This window comes from Neopsephotus bourkii, unplaced genomic scaffold, assembly GCF_033783945.1.
Source record: "Neopsephotus bourkii isolate Nb327-2 ecotype Australia unplaced genomic scaffold, CSIRO-AGI_Nbou_v1 NB_196, whole genome shotgun sequence".
NCBI lineage: Eukaryota > Metazoa > Chordata > Aves > Psittaciformes > Psittacidae > Neopsephotus > Neopsephotus bourkii.
Window position 1 is genome coordinate 3,621,901 of NW_026900709.1, and position 12,199 is coordinate 3,634,099.

Consider the following 12,199-nt stretch of genomic DNA (forward strand, 5'->3'; position numbering starts at 1 on the left):
GGCAATAGAAAAAAAACGTTTCATTCAAGAAATAGATCTGATGATCCCATTCTGATAAACTAAATAAACCACATAAGCTAAAAAAGAGCCTTCAGGACTAATTGCTAGAAATAATTAGAAAAAGCAGAGCACTTACAAATTGGAGACTTTTTCTCCCCTTCCCAAAAGAAGCATCACTGATTTAGTTTGGGCTTTATATAGCACTACACAAAGGAATGGCAGAACTGTGGTTACCATGTGTTTCCCTTAGAAAAATCTTGCGCTTCTCTTTTTTCTTTCCTACTTCTTCCCTCAACAAGTTAATTAGATTTGTATGTGATCTGTGATGAAAAAGTTAATAGCAGTAAAACCACCAAGGGAAAGAAAGACATCTATACCTGACCACATGACTATCTGCTGTCTCATTCAAATATGACATTTCAGAACAAAAAGTATTTTCATTCATAGGGCAAAAAGAATGACTGCACCTAGCTCTGTGTTCCTAATAACCCACATGCCCCATTGTCACTGACATTCTGCCAGACATCGTACAGACCACAGGAAACTCCTTCTTCATTTAAAAATAAGACAAAAATTAGATTGGAGTATCCATGATTCTTTATCACATGGCCTTATAAAAGTAATATATATGTTAATTCATCTGAACACTCTGTAAAACCATAATACCCTTCTTTAAAAGGCAATAGCTGTTATCATTTTATAACCATAGTTTTATAGCTCATGTCCATTACATAAAAATGTTGGAATTAACAAAGGTTTCTGGGACTCAAACACTGACATTTGAATTTCAAAAGAACTCCTGCATGAAATTATAGCATTGTACTTCCCTCTATGGACCATACACTCTTGCCTTTTCCATAATAAAGCGATCAGCTTACACCAAATAATAGCTTCCTTTTAAAACATCACAAATTCCCTGAAGGCTCCTGCTCTAACTACCTTTTTACTGTCTTTAGCTTTACCCACAAAAAAATGCTTTAGGATAAAAAGATGCTCAGAATACATAAACTTGGAACACAGATACACATGAACATAATTCTATCATCAGATTGTGTTGTCTCCAGGAGACTGATAATTCAGGAAAACAAACTGCTGTAAGAACAGTTGCTTCAGATATAGCCCAGCCTCTATTAGAGGTGGAACCACCCCACACTCTATGGAGAAGGGATGGGCAGACACACCCCCAAAACACAAGTCACATCGTAGCTGGGTTACAACAGTCTATGGAGATAACCAGCACACCCAGGTAACTGCATAGAAACCTCACAGCTGCTAACACTTCCTGGACAATGCAGCTAGACACCAGAAGTTACTCAGGCTGAATCCATGGCACCCTGCAGACATAACCATATGCCCTCCGACATTCAGTGAGGAAAATCCTGACATCACAAACTCATCTGAAAAAGTTCGACAGCTTGTTCTGTAAGCGTATGTAAGAAAACTCTGTCTCTAGAACAAATTAATTTACTCACATTCAGGCTTTACAAAGCTACAAAGGGAGATGCAATCCAGGGAAAAGGCAGTGGGCTAAACCCTAATTTTGCCCAGCTCAACCTGAACACCTCATAAACGACTTCAGGAATTTAGAACTGCTCTGCATGTCCTGCCACCTGAATTTCTTTCCCTTAGCACGACAGTTTGGTGAACCCTTTTTGTTCAGGCATTTAGCATTCTATTCTCTGCATCATTTTAACCATGTACCTTTCTGATTACTTCCTACTGGGAAGCAGCAATCACAGCAGCAGAACACAAGTGCAAAAGCTGGCTGCCTCCAGCTACTTGCTATCTCTCACAGCAGGTATATCATAGAGTTTATTTTACAGAAGTAATGATAGAAGAAGAATCCAACCAACAAACACCTAGAAAGGGAGTTAAGCAGACCTAGAATTAAAAAGAGAAAATGTTTATGTCCCAGTGGTCTCTTTTCATCTAACCTGCTTCAAAAGAAACTACTTGGACAAATGGTTGTTCAGATAACGAAGCCTACCTATCCATGCCAGCCTCGTTCGCTTTGCTGTCGCTCTGAGACATTCCTACTTACAATCACAAGCATTGCCTATTATATTCCAGTTTGGCAAAGCATTTAATTATAATCTAACCTTTAAAACAAAACACCAGGAGTATTATATGGTTAAGGAAGTCAACAAGGCTTGTCACAAATGTAAAAAATACAACCCTGATCCTGTTTCAGTTATCTGTGATACTCAAAAACAGCTGTTATGAGACAACAGATATAAATAGCAGAAGAATAATAAGAAGTATTTCTAACTCAGTGAATGTGTTTATAAATAGGGTAGGGACAATAACCATAGGTCCCCAGACAGACCACTGAAAAGGCACTGGTTGCAGGGTGCTACACAGACAAGTGTTCCAGGCTCAGAACAATCCCATACGAGAAAACCATGACCTTTATAAAGTTTAATTTAAATGGTCAAAATATATAAAGACTGAATACGAGTAATGAATTATGTTGACAGAACATCCATTAACATTGTCCATTTTGGTAAAAACCACTATAAATACCAAACTGTGCTCATATCTCTAGTAACAAAACCTCCGTGCTAGGGCCGCCCTTAAAAGTTAAAAGCACCATTAAGTTCAATCATTAAACTCGTAAGTTTTTTTCTTCAATATCTACTACCTTCTTTAACAAAAAAGGGAGCTGAAAGTGCACTCTGCTAGCTACAAAGTCTTTTCCAGTCTCAATACACTATTTTTGCAAAAGTTATGATTTCCTGGAAACAGAGACTGAATATGGAGAACTCCACACAAAACCTCACTTGTCACATAATTCCAGTGTAATCAAACTTGTATCTTACCACATTTTCTGAATACCTCTCATGCTACTAGCCCAAGAGTTTAAGTACAAAACTGACAGCATCTACACAGTCACTGCACCCAAGCATCACGGTGTGGCACCAGAGGTAATTTAGCCACAGTGATTGATGTGACAAGAGTGGCAGTCTCTGGATGAATCCCAACAGCTGCCACTATGGATTACTGCTCAAGACTTACAACCATGGCATTGGTAAAGAAAATACATGCAAATCAATATATTTTTCTACTACTCACAATAATGACTATTATATCAACTATCATAAATAACAACAAAGACATTGCACTATATGTAGATTAAGGTGTTTCTTGATGATAGAATAATTAATACTCATGGGACCAAGGCTATAACTTACAAATACAAGTCCCATACAGTCAGTAGGATCTTGGCCTGTGCCTGTACCAATAAACCAGGCAGGACCATGGCAGGAACTCAAGTGCACATGACCATCCAATCTGCTGAACACTGACCATGTATTCCTGATACAGGGGAAGGGTCATGATACAAGGGAAGGGTTGGCTGCATGGGTGCAAGCCACACCCTGTAACTTGCTCCCAGCAGCAGAAAACAGCCCCTGGCCCATTTTAACTACTGGAACACATACAGCTTTTAACTTCTGGGGACTCTGCATATGAAGTGCATAAGCACCAGTTACCTGTTGTGTGACAATGACTATACTGAATCTCCCCCCCAGTACACCCCCAACATGATCTGTCCTTCCCCATATTGCAGAAAACTGACTTCAAAGCTGCGGTTTATAAATAAGCAGCAGCTTTTATCAACTAGTCTTCATAAAATTCAAGCTTCCTTTCACATGCTTTTTCTATCACCAGCCTTTCCATGGATTATTTCAATCTATCTTTCTGCTAGCTCTGTTTTCCATAAGTAATACCATCATCTCTGTTCCATCACGATGCCCCAAAGGGAGCCCCTGCCATACCAAGCTCAGACTGCTACAGCCAGAGAAACACTCTGCTATCTAAAAATCACTCCTGAGTCAGTTGCAGCCTCTGCTGCATCAGAAACTAAAGGTCCTGGTGTACTTAAGGACCTGAACTTATGCCATGGTATATACCAGATGACCATACAAAATGCGAAAGCATGAAGCTGTGTTGCAACTTCACATTATTGCAACCTGTTCAGAATAATACCCCCTGAACAACCTGTTCTTTTCTTTTACCAGAGCAGGATGAAAACTGTACTGCTACGGCCACGTTTAGCAATCCTTCTGCAGTTTACACAGCAAACAACTTGAGGGAGCCGTCTAGTGAGTCATTGTTTTCCTTCCTCCACATTTTATCAAGCTTCAGAACAGGATGTTTTAAAGCCACCTCTACTATGTGAGTAAGGAAACAACATCTTGGGCATAGTGATGCTCAGATTCACCTTCTTGAATCTCTGCGTTCCCTTTCATGCTTACATGGCACTTTTGCTCCTTCTGTAGGGGAAACATACATTCAGTATGTATGCCTCCATAGTGGTTGGCTCTGCATTTCAGAGCCACTCACTTTGTCTCAAGGTGACAGCTTAAGGACACCAGCTGTTCTTGATGGTGAGCTGGACTTTGTATTTTGGAAGCATTTTCCTTCTCCTTTGCATATGCTTCCCCCCCTTCCCTTTCCTCAGTCACTCCACTCAGATCCTACTTGTACTTCTGAAATACATTAAATTCATTTTGATTCCTTTGATTGTCCTTTCTCAGGGCAGAGTCCATAGATTGATCTGGTGTTGATTTTTGTCTAAAGCAAGTAAAAGTTTTCTTTGATCATCCTTGTTTTGCTAATTTTGGATGCTTTGTGGGGAATTACTGTCTGGTTTTAGTAGGAAGGTGATGAGACTCTCCCTGCCCTTTTTTCTGCAGGTTGCTTGATCCGAATAGAAGATGACAAACTGTGCCTTTACATGTTAGTTGGGAAATAGGAGATGCTGAATCCATAGGGAGGGATTTTAAGAAAAAATGGAATGATGGGAAAATCGAGTTTCAAAACTAAGGATATACAGTAATGTAAAAATCAGAAAAACATTAACCCAAGGCCTGCCTTAAAACATAAGCATAAATTTCACAATCCTCAGTGAAGGTCAGTAAGTTTACAATTATGCTCATGGAAAAACACCTTCCCAAATTGAGGCATAAGATGCTTTTCTTAAAAAATACAGATCTGAGGATTGCAGAAGGAATCTGAGGCCAAATCCAGCTGACTCCCACTGATTAACATTAATGCAATTAAATTGGAAATACTCCTTCTGCATGAGATTCACTTGCATATGGCTTGTTAGCAAGCTTATGAGCCTCTGCGCTTCGCCCCACGGAGATGTTACAATACTGGCAAAAAGATATGTAACGTCCCTCAGCTTTGAGACTGCTAGAGAAAAACCACAACCATAGTCTTTGGGGTAACATGCATGCTGCCTAATCTCATCATTCAACATTAGTAACGTCTGTTCCTTTCCTTGCCAAAAAAGCAGGCAACTTCAGGCCAGTTCTGACTACAAAAAAACTAAAGGATTAATGTAGTTACAGCATAAGTGTTAAGAAGCATCTTCAGTTCTCATTGTCAGAGCTGGTTCAAGGCTTCTCAGGCTTGCAGCAAACATCCCCCGCCTCTCCTTGTGTATAGGTAGAGCAGGGAGCCTACCAATCACATAGGTACAGCAGCATAGAGGCAGTGGCAACTAAGTATTGTTTGCGCTCCACAAAACAACTCCAAGCCAGAAAACCCTGCAGTGACATAAGCCCAACTCTAACTCAATTATATACCTAGCTTACCATTACCTGCTGGAGCTTCTCTCCACATCAGAGCACAGGTGACAGAAGACTAGGTCAAAAGTAATGTCATCAAGTTCAAGTAGAAGACTTGCAAGTCTCTGCACCAGGGGTGGAAGGACCCCATGCATCACTATGGCCTCTGAACAGACTGCAAGACGAAAAGGAAATGGCCTCAAGATGGACACCAAGCTGAATGTGTGTTCTCATCACTAATACAACAAACCACCTCACAGGCTACATTAGGTGTAATCAGCAGAGATAGGGAAGTTACTGTCCCCCTCTACTTGGTACTGGTGAGGAATACTGTGCCTAGTTTTGGGTCCCTAGCTTCAAGAGCATGGAGAGAATGAACAAGGGATAGCAGAGGTCTAGAAAGATGGTTGGAATGGATAAAATGTGACCTATGAGAAGAGGCTGAAGGAGCTGGCCTTGCTTAGTCTGGTGAAGAAGAGGTTAAGGCAAGACAAACATTAGAAACTCAGTTCTTTCCAGTTCTATCAGAAAATTTTAAAAGGGCAATGGCAATGCCTCCAGATTTAAGCATTGCCATTCAGACTGTGTGCCAGAAAAGCCTTTTCAGCTGGAACAGTACTGCAGCACTGGAAAAGGTTACCCTACATCATCTGTGAAATCTCTGTCCTTGAAGGTTTTCAATACTGTGCTTTACAAACCACAGCTGACCAGGTCAAGTGCCAGATAGAGCAGGAGGTTGGATACAGCCAGCATTCCTACACTGTGATTAGTCTCTCTCCATCATCTTTACCAAGTCTTGGGAAACGGGAGAGGTGCCTGAGGACTGGAGGAAAGCAAATGTCACTCCTGTCTTCAAAAAGGGCAAGAAGGAGGACCCGGGTAACTATAGACCAGTCAGCCTCACTTCCATTCCTGGGAAAGTGATGGAACACCTTATCCTTGGTGCCATCTTAAGGCATATCAAGGATAAGAGGGTTGTGAGGGGTAGTCAACATGGCTTCACCAAGGGGAAGTCATGCTTGACCAATCTCGTAGCCTTTTATGAGGAAATAACACGGTGGATGGATGATGGTAGAGCGGTGGATGTGGTCTACCTTGACTTCAGCAAAGCGTTTGACACGGTCTCCCACAGCATCCTCGCAGCTAAATTGAGGAAGTGTGGTCTGGATGATCGGGTAGTGAGGTGGACTGTGAACTGGCTGAAGGAGAGAAGCCAGAGAGTTGTAGTCTATGGGGCGGAGTCTAGTTGGAGGCCTGTATCTAGTGGAGTGCCTCAAGGGTCGGTACTGGGACCAGTATTATTTAATATATTCATCAACGATTTAGATGAGGGAATTGAGTGTACTATCAGCAAGTTTGCTGATGACACTAAGCTGGGAGGGGTGGCCGACACGCCAGAAGGCTGTGCTGCCATCCAGAGGGACCTGGACAGGCTGGAGAGTTGGGCGGGGAATAACTTGATGAAATATAACAAGGGAAAGTGTAGAGTCCTGCATCTGGGCAGGAACAACCCCAGGTTCCAGTATAGGTTGGGGAACGACCTGTTAGAGAGCAGTGTAGGGGAGAGGGACCTGGGGGTCCTGGTGGACGACAGGGTGACCATGAGCCGACACTGTGCCCTTGTGGCCAAGAAGGCCAATGGCATCCTGGGTTGTATTAGAAGGGGGGTGGTTAGTAGGTCGAGAGAGGTTCTCCTTCCCCTCTACTCAGCCCTGGTGAGACCTCATCTGGAATATTGTGTGCAGTTCTGGGCCCCTCAGTTTAAGAAGGACAGGGACCTGCTGGAGAGAGTCCAGCGCAGGGCAACTAAGATGATTAAGGGAGTGGAGCATCTCCCTTATGAGGAGAGACTGAGGGAGCTGGGTCTCTATAGTTTGGAGAAGAGGAGATTGAGGGGTGACCTTATTAGTGTATATAAATATATAAAGGGGGAGTGTCACGAGGATGGAGCCAGGCTCTTCTCAGTGGCAAACAATGAAAGGACAAGGGGAAATGGGTATAAATTGGAACACAAGAGGTTCCACTTAAACCTGAGAAGAAACTTCTTCTCAGTGAGGGTGACAGAACACTGGAACAGGCTGCCCAGGGAGGTTGTGGAATCTCCTTCTTTGGAGACATTCAAAGCCCACCTGGACACGTTCCTGTGTAACCTTATCTAGGTGTTCCTGCTCCAGCAGGGGGACTGGACTAGATGATCTTTTGAGGTCCCTTCCAATCTCTAACATACTGTGATACTGTGAATTTAGATTGATCCATTTTGTCCATATGGGTCCCCCAGACATTGTTCTCTCTTACTGGAAATGCCACTTCACAAATTCAGGGACATTGCTGCTGAATCTGGGATTGCTCTCCACCGTCTTCTTTCATTCATAGAGAAGCATAGTCAGGTCTGTTGCTACTGGTCTGCTGCATGTCATTACTGAGGAGTGAATATGACAAACCTCTAGTACCCTGACCTGCGTCTGATAAATTCTGCCTCTTATCAAAGGTATTTCTAAGCACAAGAAATCTACAACTGTAGTATTCTTTCCAAAGTTGGAAAATAATGGCAGATTAAAGCATAAGAGATATCTTAACTTCAACAATCAGGTATATATGTGCTCCATCCCTGGCAATGTTCAAGGCCAGGTTGGATGAAGTCTTCAGTATCCTGGTCTAGTGGGAGGTGCCCCAGACCATGGCAAGGGGGCTGGAACTAGATGATCTTAAGGTCCTTTCCAAACCAAATCATTCTATGATTCTATATTTACTGGGGATGTGAGCCTCCCTGATTGCCTCTCCCTCTACCTCCCTCCCTGTGACAACAGCATCACATGCAGTGGTACAGGGAGAGTACAAATTATATCAGCACCATGGCAGGAGAAAGACGCTATCAAGAGAGCTAAGTTCATCTCTGTGCCTGGAACAGGCTGAGCAGTGACGGCGTCTGCAGAGCATGGTGAGAAGAACCCTGCCAGCACAGCTCTTTCTACACCCAGCCTGGTGCTGCACCACAGAGGCAGCAACACTGCGGTTGCACCTGAACTGCACAGCCACTTGCTGCCCGTGCCTGGGTGGTGACTTAGTGATCTGAGGGATAAAAAAGAAAGAAAGAAAGAAAGAAAAAGAGCAGCTGCCTGTATTTGTATCAGAGGTACTTCAACACCTATAAGCTACAAGAAAAAGCCTTGCTGAGCAAACATGGTCATGTATCTGTAGAGCTTCTAGTTTAAAAAGTGGAATCAGAAATTCAGTTAAGTATTTCAGTGTAATTTTTGATGTCTCACTAGAAACACAGGTGTCACTGGTGACATATTTATCTGCCATACTATGTGCTATAGCAACAGATGCTCATAAACATTCCTTTTGCAGTTCTCAGCTGCTGTTAATTGCTTGTCTCTAGTTCATTGTATGGCAGCAGAGCTGTTCATCAGTAAAGCTAACCACAACCAAAGAACATATTCCCTGCGTTTTATCAGTTGGCTGTGAAATGCAAAGTCAGTTGCAACTGATCTTAAGTCAAAACTACAGGTTCTTGAAGCATTAGCCTAGGCTACCACATGAAATCAAGAGCTTCATCTCCATCCATCATGGAGCAACACGTAACTGGATAAAACATCTAAACATCCTTGAAGCCAAACTGCCCATATTGGTAACAATACTAACAGAGTATATGTAGAAGAAAGACGAGGCAATGAACTCTACTAACATTCATTTTAATCTGCTTTAATATACAACTGCCTTTGGCTCCAGGAAAGTTAATTATCTTGATGTTTATTATTATTCTTGATCTTTATCGTCAGTTCAATCATTTTTCCTGTAATGAAATCCTGAAATTGGATTTAATTTTATCCTATTAAAGACTTGGCAGGATTCAATGATGAGTTCTAGAAATAAGAAGTTTTCATAAGTATTTATAGTACAGGGTATCCAACACCTCTTGAAATACATGTACTGCTGTTATGTCATTTAATTAGAATAAAAATTCCTGCCAAGACCTACAGTTAGCAGCCCTGCAGTGTACAGTGAAGTAACAGAGTGGGAGTATTTCTACTTACTTATTTATTTGTGAGGGAGGATTCACTGCTGTGAGGCTAAACAGGTGGTAGAGCAGCTCACAGCTCTTTTGGGACTGATTGCCACTTTGATGCTTGGTATATCAAGAGTTTCCAGCAAGCTCAGACATAACATCTCGGGATTAAAAAAGTCAATTTCTTTAGGGGGTCATATACTTCAGAGGTAAGATAACTCCTTTTCAACAAAGAGCAAAAAAACAAACCAAGCAAACAAAAGGCACACAGCAGAGCGGCTTAGCTTCCTATAAATCCTGGTTACTAAGGAAGTGGCAGAGCATCTGGTTTAAAGCTTGGCTACTAATACTCCTTATGGAGTTCAGCTGAAGCCTTTTCTTCCACTCACATAAAAGTCTGATATTTCCAAACTGCCTAGTGGATTTCCCAGCACAACAAAACTTTAGCTGAGAAATTCTGGTGTAACTGGACAAGAGACTGGCATTTCCTAGAGACAAGTCTAACCTTCGCACTAACAAACATCAGCAAGCACTACTAGCTTATTACAACTTCCTTCAAGTGCATTTACTATCAATGTTTGTCCAGCTGAAATGTTAAACTTCTTGGGAAGGGACTTCATCTTCCAATGTAGATATACTATACGGCACTGAAAAAGGCAATTTCTTCCTCCCTTAAACTGAAGAGCACTAAGAATATTCCTGTGTTCTAGTTTCACCTGGGATACAGTTAATACTATAAAACATCATGCTTGGTATATAAACTGGGGGGAGTGGGTTGGGACCCACCAGTTTTTGCTTGGGTCAGGCTGGGTATGGGTCAGGGGGTGGTGAGCAATTATACTGTACATCACTTGTCTTTCTGGGGCTTTACTTCTCTCTCTTATCTCTCTTTTCATTACTACTGTTATTTTTATTATATTTTACTTTATTTCAATTATTAAACTGTTCTCATCTCAACCCACAGGTTTTACCTTTTTCTAATTCTCTTGCCTATCCTATCAGGAAGGCAGAGAAGAAGCGAGCAAGCAGCTATGTGGCACTTTGTTAAAAGCTGGGGTTAAACCATGACAGCCTAGAATACAAATGTACATCTAAGCTCAACTCCATTTTTATAACAACCAGCAAATGCACTGGAAAATGCTGCCCTTAGAGCAATATGACCAAACCCCTCTGTTTATCAGAGAGATTGAAGAAACGGGTATCAAATGCCATCCTGTTGACTTGCCTTGACACAAAAGCATGCTTGCCTTTTGATATGCATTGGAAAAATAGGTACTCACATTCCATAAAATAGGGGCCAGGTTCAATTCGCCATACAATTTGTCCTTTTTGTGTGCCGGTCACTCCCCGATTCTTGGAATCCCAGAAATTGGCTGGAGAGTTCTCATCTGAAAGAGGAAATTAAAATATCTGTAGTATCAGTAGTATTTATGAGAGCAGTTTTCTCAGTTTTCTGTTGCAAGAGACTCAGATACAAAAAATTACTTGCATTAAAAAGAAATTAAATTAAAAAAGAATCAGAATAACTGGCAAAAGAGAAATGGATTTTCTTTCATGGTTTTTAGTTGGATCAATTTATGCAGAGTGAGCAGACATACACACAGCCAAGGTAAACATATGGTTTCCTGTAAGAGATGACCTGCCAAGGTAAGGTATTAAATTCCAAAACTTCCCTTACTCAACAGAGAGACTGTTGGGAGCAGAGAGCTCACTGAAACTTCATCACAGAGTTTACCTACCATTTTATACAGTGGTGCTGCTCTGCAATGTGAAAATCTAACATTCATTCCCTAGCTAGGAGTACAGAATTGCAACTAGAGGTATCAAGACTTGCTTCAGTTTTTAATATCCTATGCTTCAGGAACTAGTAAGACTATTCCTGTACATACACCAAAATATCTGACACTTTCAGTCTTCTGATAGGTACAGTATTATTCCTTCTCAGTGGAGTTACAGGATCAAAGTGCAGACCAGTCACTTACTAAGCCAGGCATACAAAAGAGATTCACCAGAATACATTCAAAAGAGAATGGAGAAACAAACAGTAAGTATCTGCAGATCAGCTTAGCAGTATCAGTATTTTCCTCTCTTGAACTAAACTTTTAGTCCTAACGGTAACAAACACAGGTCCCGGGGTTTATTTTTCATTCACCAGCTTGTATTCAGGCACCCAGAACACTGTATGAATGACAGAAAATCAGAGTGAACAGCTGTCTGAAAGGGCACAAAAGGCTAGTTACGATCTCACAGAGGAAGCCAAGATAAATCCAACTTAACTCGTTTACACAGAGAAGTCCTTTATGCTAAATCAAGCCTAAATCAAAATGTTTTACAAGTGCATTTAGGCAGCTGTTTCTTAACTAGATAATTATACCTGCGGCCTCCAATACAGCATTCAAATTCTTTCCAGTGGTGCCTGATATCCCTTGAAGTTAAAAATACCCCAACTGTACATGGTTTACAATGGCGCTTTAACCAAAACAGTACACTGCTGGGTTATTTATTTACTTCTTTATTCTCCTAACCCAAGGCCCCACTATTATCTTCCATACACAGAACTCTGGGAAGCCAAGAGATATAGCTTAACTTGCAGCAAATCTACATTAGTGCCTAT

General features: G+C 41.5%; 1 protein-coding gene across 3 annotated transcripts in view; it reads right to left on the reverse strand.

Moving 5' to 3' along the window:
• The window catches only part of HECW2 (HECT, C2 and WW domain containing E3 ubiquitin protein ligase 2), a 183,210-nt gene that overhangs the window by 65,996 nt on the left and 105,015 nt on the right, over positions 1-12,199 (reverse strand). For all 3 annotated transcript variants that reach the window (XM_061376685.1, XM_061376677.1, XM_061376692.1), the window contains one exon: positions 10,866-10,973. In XM_061376685.1, the coding sequence (XP_061232669.1) occupies positions 10,866-10,973 (108 nt within the window). The remainder of the gene's footprint in view (positions 1-10,865; positions 10,974-12,199) is intronic.